The sequence below is a fragment of the Coregonus clupeaformis genome, unplaced genomic scaffold (assembly GCF_020615455.1).
Source record: "Coregonus clupeaformis isolate EN_2021a unplaced genomic scaffold, ASM2061545v1 scaf1227, whole genome shotgun sequence".
Lineage (NCBI taxonomy): Eukaryota > Metazoa > Chordata > Actinopteri > Salmoniformes > Salmonidae > Coregonus > Coregonus clupeaformis.
In genome coordinates, this window is record NW_025534681.1 from 24,515 (window position 1) to 42,140 (window position 17,626).

At 46.2% G+C, this 17,626-nt stretch overlaps 1 protein-coding gene across 1 annotated transcript in view; it reads right to left on the bottom strand.

Annotated features, from left to right (window-relative positions):
- The window catches only part of LOC121558896 (alsin-like), a 115,532-nt gene that overhangs the window by 5,459 nt on the left and 92,447 nt on the right, over window positions 1-17,626 (bottom strand). Inside the window, exons 23-31 of the mRNA XM_045217789.1 lie at window positions 15,003-15,080; window positions 14,203-14,339; window positions 13,058-13,216; window positions 9,096-9,213; window positions 8,538-8,695; window positions 8,084-8,164; window positions 6,934-7,110; window positions 830-875; window positions 116-177 (exon numbers count right to left, since the gene is read on the bottom strand). Coding sequence (XP_045073724.1) covers window positions 116-177; window positions 830-875; window positions 6,934-7,110; window positions 8,084-8,164; window positions 8,538-8,695; window positions 9,096-9,213; window positions 13,058-13,216; window positions 14,203-14,339; window positions 15,003-15,080 — 1,016 coding nt within the window. The remainder of the gene's footprint in view (window positions 1-115; window positions 178-829; window positions 876-6,933; window positions 7,111-8,083; window positions 8,165-8,537; window positions 8,696-9,095; window positions 9,214-13,057; window positions 13,217-14,202; window positions 14,340-15,002; window positions 15,081-17,626) is intronic.

Genomic DNA, 17,626 nt, shown 5'->3' on the forward strand with positions numbered 1-17,626 from the left:
GCGTCCTGACCTAAGGGATATGACCAGATCAACTGTAATACATCACACTGGAGCGTCCTGACCTAAGGGATATGACCGGATCAACTGTAATACATCACACTGGAGCGTCCCTTACCTGATCTGTTGTAAGGTCTCCACTGCAGAAGCAAAGCAAGCATCTTTGGTGCTGGGAAGGACCTAATCGCAGAAATACATCGGAGGTTTGAGTAACAGGCATTTATCAAGTGGAAAAGGAAATATCAAGAGGGGGAAAATAGGGTACAATAACATTTACGTCATTTAGAAAACGCTCTTATCCAGAGCGACTTACAGTTAGTGAGTGCATACATAATTGTTTTATTTTACTTTTTCATACTGGCCCCCCTTTGGGAAACAACCCTGCCATTGCAAACGCCATGCTCTACCAACTGAGCTACATCCCTGCCGGCCATTCCCTCCCCTATCCCGGTCGTGGCCGGCTACGACAGAGCCTGGATTCGAACCAGGATCTCTAGTGGCACAGCTAGCACTGCGATGCAGCGCCTTAGACCACTGCGCCACTCGGGAGCTAACATAACATCCCCTGTTGTAACACAGTAACATGGTTTGTTTGTTATTAATCTCATGACATCAAGCTTCCCCGGGGGCTCAAGCTTCCTCGGGGGATCAAGGATCACAGATTTCCTAGAAGAGCTAAAGAGGTTCAACTGCATGAGGACAAAGGTTACAAAGTACAGAAAGAGTTACATATGGGTTTAATGCAAGAGCGATTCTAAGAGATGGTTGAGAAGACTGGAGAGATGCAGGAGAGACCTGTCACATAAGGAGAGAGTAGAGATCTAGAGCCCACCTGCTGCTTCTCTCCCAACACAGACACGGAAACAGGCCAGAACTTCCTGAGAGACAATCACAGAAGGTTGACATTAATAATCACAGAAGGTTGACATTAATAATCACAGAAGGTTGACATTACCAATCACAGCATGTTGAGATAATCACAGAAGGTTGACATTACCAATCACAGAATGTTGAGATAATCACAGAAGGTTGACATTACCAATCACAGAATGTTGAGATAATCACAGAAGGTTGACATTACCAATCACAGCATGTTGAGATAATCACAGAAGGTTGACATTACCAATCACAGAATGTTGAGATAATCACAGAAGGTTGACATTACCAATCACAGAATGTTGAGATAATCACAGAAGGTTGACATTACCAATCACAGAATGTTGAGATAATCACAGAAGGTTGACATTACCAATCACAGAAAGTTGAGATAATCACAGAAGGTTGACATTACCAATCACAGAATGTTGAGATAATCACAGAAGGTTGTTTTTACCATAAAGAGGTACAGAGGATCAGTTACTGCACTGATCAGTGTACAGAGAAATGGGCAGAGAGGTGTAGTTAACAAGACACTATGTTGGTTTAATATCTGTCTGCTGCTGAGTAGATACAGCTGTAAGAGGGTGTGTGTGTGTGTGTGTGTGTGTGTGTGTGTGTGTGTGTGTGTGTGTGTGTGTGTGTGTGTGTGTGCGTGTGTGTGTGTGTGTGCGTGTGCGTGTGCGTGTGCGTGTGTGTGTGTGTTAGGGCTGGGCACAATGTTCCCTCTAAGCTGCTTGCCCGAGACTGCCGCTGCAGAGCGCAGAATAAATATCAGCCCGGGAGAGAAGCAGGAGATTGAACTTCACTCAACTTTTTAGAGTTTTCCCCTGTTAGTAAACACTATCAACGTTTCCCTTTACTGTGGCAACTGTGATCGAATCAACGCAATATTAGCTACTTTCAATGCAACATACTGAAACAAAACGAACTATGCAAGAGATTTTGTTGTAGGCAGAAGGCATCGGAGTAGGATACTATAGTGCACGACTCAGCACGTACTCTACACAGACTGGTGCCCCATAACCAATCAGAGCTGCAGTAGGCCTATGTGTAAATAGACTGTTGCCATATATGGGCCGTTCACTTTGAACTGGACTGTGTTTACAGTTGTGGTCGTGAGCAGATGCATTTGTTTTGAGATCAATTTGCTCAGTGCCCCCGGTGATGCGTTGGGCAGAACGCACCACCCTCTGGAGAGCCCTGCGGTTACGGGAAGTGCAACTGCCGTACCAGGAGGTGATGCAGCCCGAAAGGATGCTCTCAATGGTGCATCTGTAAAAGTTTGTGAGGGTCTTAGGGGCCAATCCGAATTTCTTCAGCCTCCTGAGGTTGAAGAGGCACTGTTGCGCCTTCTTCAACACACTGTCTGTGTGGGTGGACCATTTCTGATTGTTAGTGATGTGTACGCTGAGGAACTTGAAGCTTTTCACCTTCTCCACTGTGGCACCATCGATGTGGATAGGGGTGTGCTCCTTCTGCTGTCTCCTGAAGTCCACGATCATCTCCTTTGTTTTGTTGACATTGAGGGAGAGGTTCTTTTCCTGGCACCACTCTGCCAGGGCCCTCACCTCCTCCCTCTAGGATGTCTCGTCATTGTCGGTAATCAGACCTACTACTGTTGTGTTGTTTGCAAACTTGATGATTGAGTTGGAGGCGTGCTTGGCCACGCAGTCGTGGGTGAACAGGGAGTAAAGGAGGGGGCTGAGCACGCACCCTTGTGGGGCCCCAGTGTTGAGAATCATCATAGTGGAGGTGTTGTTGTCTACCTTCACCACCTCGGGGCGGCCCGTCAGGAAGTCCAGGACCCAGTTGGACAGGGCGGGGTTCACACCCAGGGCCCCGAGCTTAATGATGAGCTTGGAGGGCACTATGGTGTTGAAGGCCAAGACGTAGTCGATGAACAGCATTCTTATATACTGTACCAGTCAAAAGTATGGACACACCTACTCATTCCAGGGTTTATCTTTATTTTTACTATTTTCTACATTGTCGAATAATAGTGAAGACATCAATACTATGAAATAACACATATGGAATCATGTAGTATCCGAAAAAGTGTTAAACAAATCAAAATATATTTTATACAGTGGGGGAAAAAAAGTATTTAGTCAGCCACCAATTGTGCAAGTTCTCCCACTTAAAAAGATGAGAGAGGCCTGTAATTTTCATCATAGGTACACGTCAACTATGACAGACAAATTGAGAAAAAAAATCCAGAAAATCACATTGTAGGATTTCTAATGAATTTATTTGCAATTTATGGTGGAAAATAAGTATTTGGTCACCTACAAACAAGCAAGATTTCTGGCTCTCACAGACCTGTAACTTCTTCTTTAAGAGGCTCCTCTGTCCTCCACTCGTTACCTGTAATAATGGCACCTGTTTGAACTTGTTATCAGTATAAAAGACACCTGTCCACAACCTCAAACAGTCACACTCCAAACTCCACTATGGCCAAGACCAAAGAGCTGTCAAAGGACACCAGAAACAAAATTGTAGATCTGCACCAGGCTGCGAAGACTGAATCTGCAATAGGTAAGCAGCTTGGTTTGAAGAAATCAACTGTGGGAGCAATTATTAGGAAATGGAAGACATACAAGACCACTGTTAATCTCCCTCGATCTGGGGCTCCACGCAAGATCACATCCCGTGGGGTCAAAATGATCACATGAACGTTGAGCAAAAATCCCAGAACCACATGGGGGGACCTGGTGAATGACCTGCATGGAGCTGGGACCAAAGTAACAAAGCCTACCATCAGTAACACACTACGTCGCCAGGGACTCAAATCCTGCAGTGCCAGACGTGTCCCCCTGCTTAAGCCAGTACATGTCCAGGCCCGTCTGAAGTTTGCTAGAGTGCATTTGGATGATCCAGAAGAGGATTGGGAGAATGTCATATGGTCAGATGAAACCAAAATAGAACTTTTTGGTAAAAACTCAACTTCGTCGTGTTTGGAGGACAAAGAATGCTGAGTTGCATCCAAAGAACACCATACCTACTGTGAAGCATGGGGGTGGAAACATCATGCTTTGGGCTGTTTTTCTGCAAAGGGACCAGGACGACTGATCCGTGTAAAGGAAAGAATGAATGGGGCCATGTATCGTGAGATTTTGAGTGAAAACCTCCTTCCATCAGCAAGGGCATTGAAGATGAAACGTGGCTGGGTCTTTCAGCATGACAATGATCCCAAAAACACCGCCCGGGCAACGAAGGAGTGGCTTCGTAAGAAGCATTTCAAGGTCCTGGAGTGGCCTAGCCAGTCTCCAGATCTCAACCCCATAGAAAATCTTTGGAGGGAGTTGAAAGTCCGTGTTGCCCAGCGACAGCCCCAAAACATCACTGCTCTAGAGGAGATCTGCATGGAGGAATGGGCCAAAATACCAGCAACAGTGTGTGAAAACCTTGTGAAGACTTACAGAAAAGGTTTGACCTGTGTCATTGCCAACAAAGGGTATATAACAAAGTATTGAGAAACTTTTGTCAGACCAAATACTTATTGTCCACCATAATTTGCAAATAAATTCATAAAAAAATCCTACAATGTGATTTTCTGGAAAAAAATTCTCATCATTTTAAGTGGGAGAACTTGCACAATTGGTGGCTGACTAAATACTTTTTCCCCCCACTGTAAGTACATTATTTACCTTCAGAGGTGAATGTATCAAACCAGTTGCCGTGATACATTTTTTGTTGTTGTGCACTCTCCTCAAACAATAGCATGGTATCTTTTCACTGTAATAGCTACTGTAAATTGTAAATTGGACAGTGTAGTTAGATTAACAAGAATGTAAGCTTTCTGCTCATGTAAGACATGTCTATGTCCTGGAAAGTTTGCTGTTACTTACAACAGTCATGCTAATCACATAAGCGCACGTTAGCTCAACCGTTCCATATACCGATGCCGTAGAGGTTAAAGTCCCCAGCTACAATAAATGCAGCCTTGAGAGGCGTCGTGGCTTGAGGGGGAATATACACGGCTGTGACCATTACCAAAGATAATTCTCTCGGGAGGTAATGCGGTCAGCACTTGATTGAGTTTTTTATTTTTTATTTTTTTTACTAGCACTGACTTTGCTGATAAATACTTTGTTCAGTTAAATAGGTTCTTCATACGATTGTGATGTGTTGCTGTCTCACCTAGCTATCTTAAGATGAATGCACCAATTGTAAGTCGCTCTGGATATTCCGAAAGTATTCAGACCCCTTTACTTTTCCATATTTTGTTACGTTACAGCCTTATTCTAAAATGGATTAAATAAAATAAAATCCTCATCAATCTACACACAATACCCCATAATGACAAAGCGAAAACAGGATTTTTGATTTTTTTGCTAATTTAAAAATAAATAACAGAAATACCTTATTTACATAACTATTCAGACCCTTTGCTATGAGACTCAAAATTGAGCTCCGGTGCATCCTGTTTCCATTGATCATCCTTGAGATGTTTCTACAACTTGATTGGAGTCCACCTGTGGCAAATTCAATTGATTGGACATGATTTGGAAAGGCACACATCTGTCTATATAAGGCCCCACAGTTGACAGTGCTTGTCAGAGCAAAAACCAAGCCATGAGGTCAAAGGAATTTTCCGTAGAGCTCCGAGACAGGATTGTGTCGAGGCACAAAGAGTACCAAAACATTTCTGCAGCATTGAAGGTCCCCAAGAACACAGTGGCCTCCATCATTCTTAAATGGAAGAAGTTTGGAACCACCAAGACTCTTCCTAGAGCTGGCCGCCTGGCCAAACTGAGCAATCGGGGGAGAAGGGCCTTGGTCAGAGAGGTGACAAAGAACCCGATGGTCACTCTGACAGAGCTCCAGAGTTCCTCTGTGGAGATGGGAGAAACTTCTAGAAGGACAACCATCTCTGCAGCACTCCACCAATCAGGCCTTTATGGTAGAGTGGCCAGACGGAAGCCACTCCTCAGTAAAAGGCACATGACAGCCCGCTTGGAGTTTGCCAAAAGGCAACTAAAGGACTCTCAGACCATGAGAAACAAGATTCTCTGGTCTGATGAAACCAAGATTTAACTCTTTGGCCTGAATGCCAAGTGTCACGTCTGGAGGAAACCTGGCACCATCCCTACGGTGAAGCATGGTGGTGGCAGCATTATGCTGTGGGGAGGTTTTTCAGCCGCAGGGACTGGGAGACTAGTCAGAATCGAGGGAAAGATGAACACCTGCTCCAGAGCGCTCAGGAGCTCAGACTGGGGCGAAGGTTCACTTTCCAACAGGACAACGACCGTAAGCACACAGCCAAGACAATGCAGGAGTGGCTTCGGGAAAAGTCTCTGAATGTCCTTGAGTGGCCCAGCCAGAGCCAGGACTTGAACCCGATTGAACATCTCTGGAGAGACCTGAAAATAGCTGCGCAGCAACGCTCCCCATCCAACCTGACAGAGCTTGAGAGGATCTGCAGAGAAGAATGGGAGAAACTCCCCAAATACAGATGTGCCAAGCTTTTAGCGTCATACCCAAGGAGACTCAAGGCTGTAATCACTGCCAAAGGTGCTTCAACAAAATACTGAGTAAAGGGTCTGAATACTTATGTAAATGTAATATTTCTGTTTTTTATTGTTAATAAATGTGCAAAAATGTCTAAAAACCTGTTTTTGCTTTGTCATTATGGGGTATTGTGTGTAGATTGATTAGGGAAAAATAACAATTTAATCAATTTTAGAATAAGGCTGTAATGTAACAAAATTTGGAAAAAGTCAAGGGGTCTGAATACTTTCCGAATGCACTATAAATGTAAACTGTTCTGGGGAACTACGGTAAACTTCATAATGTGAAATTATGTGACAGGTGAAATGAAGAACGCGATCTGCTTCATCTCCTAACGGATTGCACAAGTTGACTGGAGGTATTAACTTAAAAAGTAGCTACAAATATTCAAATTCATTGAAAAAACTTAAAAATAAATAGTTTCAACGGTATTGAAAAAAAACATCCCGTAAGCTATTTCCAAATACCCCGGTATATGGTATATACGCCTAGTGTGCACGTGTGTATTTGAGGGTGCTTGTGCCTCAGTATTTAGCCATAACTTACTGTTGGACCCCCAGGAAGGCCAGCAGGCCCAGGTCAGCCTGTTTGTTGAGCCTCAGGACACAGTCCCAGTACACCTCCTCCTCTCTCTCCTTGTCCAGGGCATACAGGGTGAACAGAGGAGGGTACAGCCGCGGCAGCAGGACGGGCAGCAGCAGAGTGGAGCTACTCACCAACCAGCTACCATGGAGGAGAGGTAGGGAGCGAGACGCACACACACACACACACACATACACACACACACACAGACACAGACACACACGCATACACGCATACACGCGCACAAACACGCACACACAAACACGCGCACACACACACACACAAACACACACACGCACACACACACGCGCACACACAAACACAAACACCCCCACACACACACACACAAACACGCGCACACAAACACACACACACAAACACACGCACACACAAACACAAACATGCGCACACACGCACACACACACACGCGCACACACAAACACACGCACACACACACACAAACACGCGCACACACACACACACGCACACACACGCACACACACACGCGCACACACAAACACACGCACACACAAACACAAACACACGCACACACACACACGCACACACACGCGCACACACAAACACACAAACACAAACACACGCACACACACGCACACACACACACGCACACACACGCGCACACACAAACACACAAACACACGCACACACACACACAAACGCGCGTACACACACACACACACAGAGGGTGGAGAGGTAGGGCAGGGAGGGATACACACAAAGAGGAAGAAGACTAATTATATGATATTAATTACAGAACGAAGAAGTCTGAATACAGGAAGCTGACTAAATGACTGATCTGCCCAAGACAGACACCCTTTTATAGGTAGTCATGCCAAAAATGTTGTTTGTTGGGTCTTTGCTGGTCCAAAAATATTATTCAGCTGTGTGTGTGTGTGTGTGTGTGTGTCTGTGTGTGTGTGTGTGTGTGTGTGTGTGTGTCTGTGTGTGTGTGTGCGTGCGTGCGTGCGTGCGTGCGTGTGACAGTAAACACTAACGAAGCCATGCTCTATATAATGTAATGTAACATCTATCCTATATGAATGCAGTACAATGACTGGATCTGTAGAGGGCGCCCTAGACAGTGTAGACTCACCCTTGCTGGTTTGTCTCTGAGGATCCTTTGGGGTCAGTGTGGATAACAACCCCCTCATCAGGGAGGTCAGGGAACAGAAGCCTGTATAACACACAGAGGATGTGGTGAGACCATGTCACTCAGGTGCTGTCCTTAGACAACAGTGTATACAGATATTCCTCTTTCTCCCGCACCGGCCCAAACAAAACTGCGCCGCCTCGGATATTTTCTATTTCACATTGTCCTTTTTCCAGCACGGTACTGGTGCTATGGTGGATGAGTAACCAACCGGGCCAGCTCAGTACAGCTTGGTTTGGTTCGGCTTGGTTTGGTTCGGTAGAGTGAAAATCCTCATAGTGACAATGTTGCTTCCCCCGGTACTGTACTACTGTGTGATGCATGTGGAGCCTATGTTAATATATCTCTATACTGGGGGCATCAGTTTAGACAGTGATACAACCTCTAGTGCGCCTACCTGACCAGCTGGAAGATGCGTCTGAGGTAGGACTTGATCTCTTCCACAGCCTGTTGTAGCAACCTTCTGTTAGACCCTACCCCTATATAGGTCATCCTGTACACCGTCACCAGGGTCTCCAGTAACCATCCCAGAGGGTGGAGGGGGGTCTCACAGGCCTGGAGAAGGACAGGGAGGATGATGATGATGATGGAGAAGAGAGGAAGAAGAAGAATCATCTAGCAAGCTGGTGGTCCTCTGTAGCTCAGCTGGTAGAGCACGGCGCTTGTAACGCCAAGGTAGTGGGTTCGATCCCCGGGACCACCCATACACACAAAAAAAAAATCATGCACGCATGACTGTAAGTCGCTTTGGATAAAAGCGTCTGCTAAATGGCATATTATTATTATTATTATTATTATTATTATTAAGCCCACAGTCCTACACAGCAACGGTCACAATCTGTTAGCATGTCATGTCGAAACACAATTAGGTACACCGGCCATAAAGCTGTTGACCGTATCAGTCTGCTGCCCTCGACAGCTGTGGACCTACAGTACAGTACAGTGTGTTATTCACCTTGGTGAGGTATCGTCGGATGACGTCATACCTCGCAGCAGTAACTGGACCTGTGTGTTGTGGAATCACCTCCAGCTTCTCCAGGACTCTACTCTGAGACCTGCTCAGCAGCTCTGGACTGGAGACAGACAATATACATCCATCACTATAGAAACCACGCACCATGAGTGTGCGTCCAGGTCTGTGTCCAGGTGTGTGTTATCAAATCAAATCACATCACATTTTATTGGTCACATACACATATTTAGCAGATGTTATTGCGGGGGGTGTAGCGAAATGCTTGTGTTCCTAGCTCCAACAGTGCAGTAGTATCTAACAATTCACAACAATACACACACATCTACAAATAAAATAATGGAATTATAAATATTAGGACGAGCAACGTCTGAGTGGCATGGACTAAGATACAGTAGAATAGTATAGAACGCAGTATATACATATGAGATGAGTAGTGCAAGATATGTAAACATTAGTAAAGTGACTAGTGTTCCATTTCTTAAAGTGGCCAGTGATTTCAATAGGCAGCAGCAGCCTCTAATGTGCTAGTGATGGCTATTTAACAGTCTGATGGCCTTGAGATAGAAGCTGTTTTTCAGTCTCTCGGTCCCAGCTTTGATGCACCTGTACTGACCTCGCCTTCTGGATGATAGCGGGGTGAATAGGCTATGGCTCGGGTGGTTGATGTCCTTGATGATCTTTTTGGCCTTCCTGTGACATCGGGTGCTGTAGGTGTCCTGGTGATGTGTACGCCGAGGAACTTGAAGCTTTCCACCTTCTCCACTGCGGTTCCGTCAATGTGGATAGGGACGTGCTCCCTCTGCTGTTTCCTGAAGACCATGATCAGCTACTTTGTTTTGTTGACGTTGAGGGAGAGGTTATTTTCCTGGCACCACTCCGCCAGGGTCCTCACCTCCTCCCTGTTGGCGGTCTCATCATTGTTGGTAATCAGGGCTACCATTGTTGTGTCGTCTGCAATCTTGATGATTGAGTTGGAGGTGTGCTTGGCCATGCAGTCATGGGTGAACAGGGAGTACAGGAGGGGGCTGAGCACGCACCCTTGTGGGGCCCCAGCGTTGAGGATCAGCATAGTGGAGATGTTGTTTCCTACCTTCACCACCTGGGGGCGGCCCGTCAGGAAGTCCAGGACCCAGTTGCACAGGGCGGGGTTCAGACCCAGGGCCTCGAGCTTAGTGATGATCTTGGAGGGTACTATGGTGTTGAATGCTGAGCTATAGTCAATGAACAGCATTCTTACGTAGGTATTCCTCTTGTCCAGATGGGATAGGGCAGTGTGCAGTGCTATGCCGATTGCATCGTCTGTGGATCTGTTGGGGCGGTAAGCAAATTTAAGTGGGTCTAGGGTGACAGGTAAGGTAGAGGTGATATGATCCTTGACTAGTCTCTCAAAGCACTTCATGATAACAGAAGTGAGTGCTACGGGGCGATAGTCATTTAGTTCAGTTACCTTTGCTTTCTTGGGTACAGGAACAATGGTGGCCATCTTGAAGCATGTGGGGACAGCAGACTGGGATAGGGAGAGATTGAATATGTCCGTAAACACTCCAACCAGCTGGTCTGCACATGCTCTGAGGACGCGGCTAGGGATGCCGTCTGGGCCGGCAGCCATAGTCACGTCAGCCACAGAGAAGAAGAGCCCACAGTCCTCGTCGGTGGCACTGTGTTATCCTCAAAGCGGGTGAAAAAGCTTGTCCGGGAGCAAGACATCGGTGTCGGCGACGTGGCTGGTTTTCCTTTTGTAGTCCGTGATTGTCTGGAGTCCCTGCCACATACGTCTCGTGTCTGAGCCGTTGAATTGCGACTCCACCTTGTCTCTGTACTGACGTTGTGCCTGTTTGATTGCCTTACGGAGGGAATAACTACACTGTTTGTATTCCACCATATTCCCAGTCATCTTGCCATGGTTAAATGCGGTGGTTCGTGCTTTGAGTTTTGCGCGAATGCTGCCATCCATCCACGGTTTCTGGTGTGGGTAGGTTTTAATAGTCACAGTGGGAACAACATCCCCTATACACTTCCTGATGAACTCAGTCACCGTGTCCGTGTATACGTCAATGTTATTCTCAGAGGCAACCAGGAACATATCCCAGTCTGCGTGATCAAAACAATCTTGAAGCATGGATTCCGATTGGTCAGACCAGTGTTGAATAGACCATAACACCGGTACTTCCTGTTTGAGTTTCTGCCTATAGGAAGGGAGGAGCAAAATGGAGTCGTGATCTGATTTGCCGAAGGGAGGACGGGGGAGGGTCTTGTAGGCATTTCGAAAGGGGGAGAAGCATTGGTCGTGTGGTTTACCACCGCGAGTAATAAAGTCAATGTGTTGATAGAACTTCGGTAGCGTTTTCCTCAATTTTTGCTTTGTTAAAATCCCCAGGTACAATAAATGTGGCCTCAGGAGGTGTGTGTTAACGTGTGTGTCCAGGTGTGTGTCAAGGTGTTTGTATCTAGGTGTGTGTCAAAGTGTGTGTCCAGGTGTGTCCAGGTGTGTCCAGGTGGGTGTCCAGGTGTGTATCCAGGTTTGTGTCAAGATGGGTGTCCAGGTGTGTGTCCAGGTTTGTGTCAAGATGTGTGTCCAGGTGTGTCCAGGTGTGTCAAGGTGGGTGTCCAGGTGTGTGTCCAGGTTTGTGTCAAGATGTGTGTCCAGGTGTGTCCAGGTGTGTCAAGGTGGGTGTCCAGGTGTGTGTCAAGGTGTGTCCAGGTGTGTCAAGGTGTGTGTCCAGGTTTGTGTCAAGATGTGTGTCCAGGTGTTTGTCCAGGTGTGTCAAGATGTGTGTCCAGGTGTGTCAAGGTGGGTGTCCAGATGTGTGTCAAGGTGTGTCCAGGTGTGTGTCAAGGTGTGTGTCCAGGTGTGTGTCAAGGTGTGTGTCAAGGTGTGTGTGTCAAGGTGTGTGTCCAGGTGTGTGTTAACATGTGTCTTTTTGCATGGGCTGCGTCTCAATCCACCTCATCCGCCGATGTCGCACTTCCGCATCTGTGGTGAAAGGTGACAGAGCTAGAGCAGTGTTTGTCAGACCATGAGACGTCCCGAAAATCGGTCTTCTCATAAAATCGCCTGTAGCCTACAAACTATCAGGACCCCTCTATGGAAAGAAGAGACTCTCACGAAGCTGTTCTCCGTTTTGCTCTCCGACCCCCACAAGCATCTTGGGACTGGTCTGAAGTCGGTACCGCCGATCTGCCAACTTCTGTCTGTAGCGACCGAACGGTTTGGGCTACACACTAACATGACCCCTTTGTGGAAAGGTGAGACTCTCACGTACATGTCCGTTGTTTTGCTTTAGGATGCCCACAGGCCTTACAAGACCCGTCTGATGGTACCAGTATTTTTTTTTTAATGAAAGTACACTGAACACAAATATAAACCGCAACATGTAAAGTGTGTCACACAACACAAGGCCACAGATGTCTCAAGGATTGAGGGAGCGTGCAATTGGCATGCCGACTGCAGGAATGTCCACCGGAGCTGTTGCCAGATAATGTAATGTTCATTTCTCTACCAATGTCGTTTTAGAACATTTGGCAGTACGTCCAACCGGCCTCACAACTGCAGACCACGTGTAACCACGCCAGCCCAGGACCTCCACATCCGGCTTCTTCACCTGCGGGATCGTCTGACACCAGCAACCTGGCCAGCTGATGAAACTGAGGAGTATTTCTGTCTGTAATAAAGCCCTTTTGTGGGGAAAAACTAATTGTGATTGGCTGGGCGTGGCTTCCAAGTGGGTGGGCCTATGCCCAGTCATGTGAAATCCATAGATTTAGTGCCTAATTAATTAATTTCAATTGACTGATTTCCTTACATGAACTGTAAATCAGTAAAATCTTTTAAATTGTTGTATGTTGCGTTTACATTTTTGTTCAGTATATAAACAATTGCAATTTAAACTCTAAGCAAAATTGTCAATATGTCACATCCCTAGACTCCAGGTGTGTGTTTGTACCTGTCTCTGCGTCCTGTGGTGAGTGTAACAGCGATATGTTCCCAGGCCCTCCTGCTCTCCTCAGGCCGTCCCGGGGCCTCACAGCCCAGCCTGCTCCAACACTCGGAGAACACTGCCCTCCACTTCTGCTCTGGTGGTACGGCTAGATGGCCCACCTCGCTGTAGGGAAACACAGACAGCCTCAGTGTAGGGAAACACAGACAGCCTCAGTGTAGGGAAACACAGACAGCCTCACTGTAGGGAAACACAGACAGCCTCACTGTAGGGAAACACAGACAGCCTCACTGTAGGGAAACACAGACAGCCTCAGTGTAGGGAAACACAGACAGCCTCGCTGTAGGGAAACACAGACAGCCTCACTGTAGGGAAACACAGACAGCCTCACTGTAGGGAAACACAGACAGCCTCACTGTAGGGAAACACAGACAGCCTCAGTGTAGGGAAACACAGACAGCCTCAGTGTAGGGAAACACAGACAGCCTCAGTGTAGGGAAACACAGACAGCCTCACTGTAGGGAAACACAGACAGCCTCGCTGTAGGGAAACACAGACAGCCTCACTGTAGGGAAACACAGACAGCCTCGCTGTAGGGAAACACAGACAGCCTCGCTGTAGGGAAACACAGACAGCCTCACTGTAGGGAAACACAGACAGCCTCACTGTAGGGAAACACAGACAGCCTCACTGTAGGGAAACACAGACAGCCTCACTGTAGGGGAAACACAGACAGCCTCGCTGTAGGGGAAACACAGACAGCCTCGCTGTAGGGAAACACAGACAGCCTCAGTGTAGGGAAACACAGACAGCCTCACTGTAGGGAAACACAGACAGCCTCGCTGTAGGGAAACACAGACAGCCTCAGTGTAGGGAAACACAGACAGCCTCACTGTAGGGAAACACAGACAGCCTCAGTGTAGGGAAACACAGACAGCCTCAGTGTAGGGAAACACAGACAGCCTCAGTGTAGGGAAACACAGACAGCCTCAGTGTAGGGAAACACAGACAGCCTCGCTGTAGGGAAACACAGACAGCCTCAGTGTAAGGAAACACAGACCGGCAGAGAGACACACGCTGGGAGAGATGAAAGCTGACACTTTACATCAAATTATATTAGATTTCTACTGTATAAAGAAGAAGATCCTTACAGCACGCAGGTTGACTCCTTCTTGTCAGGTTCATAGAGATTAGGCTTAATGTAGGTTCCCGTGATCTTCAACCCTGAGGTCCACTCTCCACTAAACAGACCCTCTATGAAGTCTCCATTGGACATCGACAGGGTACCCTGGGAGAGAGTGCAACACAAGATGAGTGTTCATGCATTATCTTCTGACAAGAGGGCGTCATTTCTAACGACTAAAGTCTCACGTAATTGGTCAGCTGCTCAAATAAGTTTTGGGTCCATGTAAAGAGATTAAGAAATGTTACAGCGGAACCAGAATGAGTCCACCCTCTCTCTTTGCAAGTTAACGGGCCGAATGTCCCCCTCCCCTTCCGAAATTCGAAACATGTTAACACCTACGAAATCTTAATTTTTCCAAATAACCAGTAACGGAAAAACCCAAACACTAGAACTACTGCTGCTCGTTGGCCCACGCATCTCATTCCACGGTACCGGTCATGGTTAGCCCACGCATCTCATTCCACGGTACCGGTCATGGTTAGCCCACGCATCTCATTCCACGGTACCGGTCATGGTTAACGTCGATCTGTCCACGTGAGATTACGTTGCCATGAGAACCATTCAGTCCGGACAATGTTGCGCTATCTGACGTAAGACAACGGTGTTTATGTGTATTAAGAGTGAGATGTATTTCATACACAGCACGTCACTGTCGGTTTTCGTTAAGGCTTGATATCTTGTGAAGGCTTTAAGTTCATTCCTCTTACCTCATAGATATATATATTCACCTCTCTCTTCATCCATCCATCTCTATCTATACCTTACCTTGCCATTAGGGGTCCAGTCGTCTGAGAACTCTCCCTTAAAGGCCGTGTCATCATCAGACACCAGCAGACCAGTGCCCTGACAGAGAATGAGACGGAGAAAATATTAAATTCAAGATTGAGACCAAGTGAGATGGGAAAGGGTTGAGTGTAGCTGAAGGATGGGATTAAAAACAAAACAAAAGATGACTAATGTAAAATACACTGTGTCCGTAAAATGTACACTACCGTTCAAAAGTTTGGGGTCACTTTGATATTTGCTTGTTTTCAAAAGAAAAGCAATTGTTTTGCCCATTAAAATAACATCAAATTGATCAGAAATGCAGTGTAGACATTGTTAATGTTGTAAATGGCTATTGTAGATGGAAACGGCTGATTTTTAATGGAATATCTACATAGGCGTACAGAGGCCCATTATCAGCAACCATTAGTCCTGTGTTCCAATGGCACGTTGTGTTTGCTAATCCAAGTTTATCATTTTAAAAGACTAATTGATCATTAGAAAACCCTTTTGAAATTATGATAGCACAGCTGAAAACTGTTGTACTGATTAAAGAAGCAATAAAACTGGCCTTCTTGAGACTAGTTGAGTATCTGGAGCATCAGCAATTGTGGGTTCGATTACAGGATCAAACTGGCCAGAAACAAATAACTTTCTTCTGAAACTCATCAGTCTATTCTTGTTCTGAGAAATGAAGGCTATTCCATGCGAGAAATTGCCAAGAAACTGAAGATCTCGTAAAACGCTGTGTACTACTCCCTTCACAGAACAGTGCAAACAGGCTCTAACCAGAATAGAAAGAGGAGTGGGAGGCCCCGGTGCACAACTGAGCAAGAGGACAAATACATTAGAGTGTCTAGTTTGAGAAACAGACGCCTCACAGGTCCTCAACTGGCAGCTTCATTAAATAGTACCCGCAAAACACCAGTCTCAACGTCAACAGTGAAGAGGCGACTCCGGAATGCTGACCTTCTAGGCAGAGTTGCAAAGAAAAAGCCATATCTCAGACTGGCCAATAAAAAGAAAAGATTAAGATGGGCAAAAGAACACAGACACTGGACAGAGGAAGATTGGAAAAAAGTGTTATGGTCAGACGAATCAAAGTTTGAGGTGTTCGGATCACAAAGAAGAACATTTGTGAGACGCAGACCAAAAGAAAAGATGTTGGAGGATTGCTTGATGCCATCTGTAAAGCATGGTGGAGGCAATGTGATGGTCTGGGGGTGCTTTGGTGGTGGTAAAGTGGGAGATGTGTACAGGGTAAAGGGGATCTTGAAGAAGGAAGGCTATCACTCCATTTTACAACGCCATGCCATACCATGTGGACGGCGTTTGATTGGAGCCAATTTCCTCCTACAACAGGACAATGACCCAAAGCACAGCTCCAAACTATGCAATAACTATTTAGGGAAGAAGCAGTCAGCTGGTATTCTGTCTATAATGGAGTGGCCAGCACGGTCACCGGATCTCAACCCTATTGAGCTGTTGTGGGAGCAGCTTGACCGTATGGTACGTAAGAAGTGCCCATCAACAATCAAACTTTTGGGAGGTGCTTCAAGAACAAAGACAAAGATCGTACTTTTTGGAGAAATGTCCTCTGGTCTGATGAAACAAAATTAGAACTGTTTTGCCATAATGACCATTGTATGTTTGGAGGAAAAAGAGGGGTGCTTGCAAGCTGAAGAACACCATCCCAACCGTGAAGCACGGGGGTGGAAGCATCATGCTGTGGGGGTGCTTTGCTGCAGGAGGGACTGGATGGCATCATGAGGAAGGAAAATTATGTGGATATATTGAAGCAACATCTCAAAATATCAGTCAGGAAGTTAAAGCTTGGTCGCAGATGGGTTTTCCAAATTGACAATGACCCCAAGCATACTTCCAAAGTTGTGGCAAAATGGCTTAAGGACAACAAAGTCAAGGTATTGGAGTGGCCATCACAAAGCCCTGACCTCAATCCTATAGAAAAGTTGTGGGCAGAACTGAAAAAGTGTGTGCGAGCAAGGAGGCCTACAAACCTGACTCAGTTACACCAGCTCTGTCAGGAGGAAAGGGCCAATATTCACCCAACTTATTGTGGGAAGCTTGCAAGCATCCCCCTTTTTCCTCCAAACATAACGATGGTCATTATGGCCAAACAGTTCTATTTTTGTTTCATCAGACCAGAGGACATTTCTCCAAAAAGTACGATCTTTGTCCCCATGTGCAGTTGAAAAATGTAGTCTGGCTTTTTTATGGCGGTTTTGGAGCAGTTGCTTCTTCCTTGCTGAGCGGCATTTCAGGTTATGTCGATATAGGACTTGTTTTACTGTGGATATATATACTTTTGTACCTGTTTCCTCCAGCATCTTCACAATGTCCTTTGCTGTTGTTCTGGGATTGATTTGCACTTTTCGCACCAAGGTATGTTCATATCTAGGAGACAGAACGCGTCTCCTTCCTGAGCGGTATGACGGTTGCGTGGTCCCATGGTGTTTATACTTGCGTACTATTGTTTGTACATTGTTTGGCATTTGGAAATTGCTCCAAAGGATGAACCAGACTTGTGGAGGTCTACAATTTGTTTTCTGAGGTCTTGGCTGATTTCTTTTGATTTTCCCATGATGTCAAGCAAAGAGGCACTG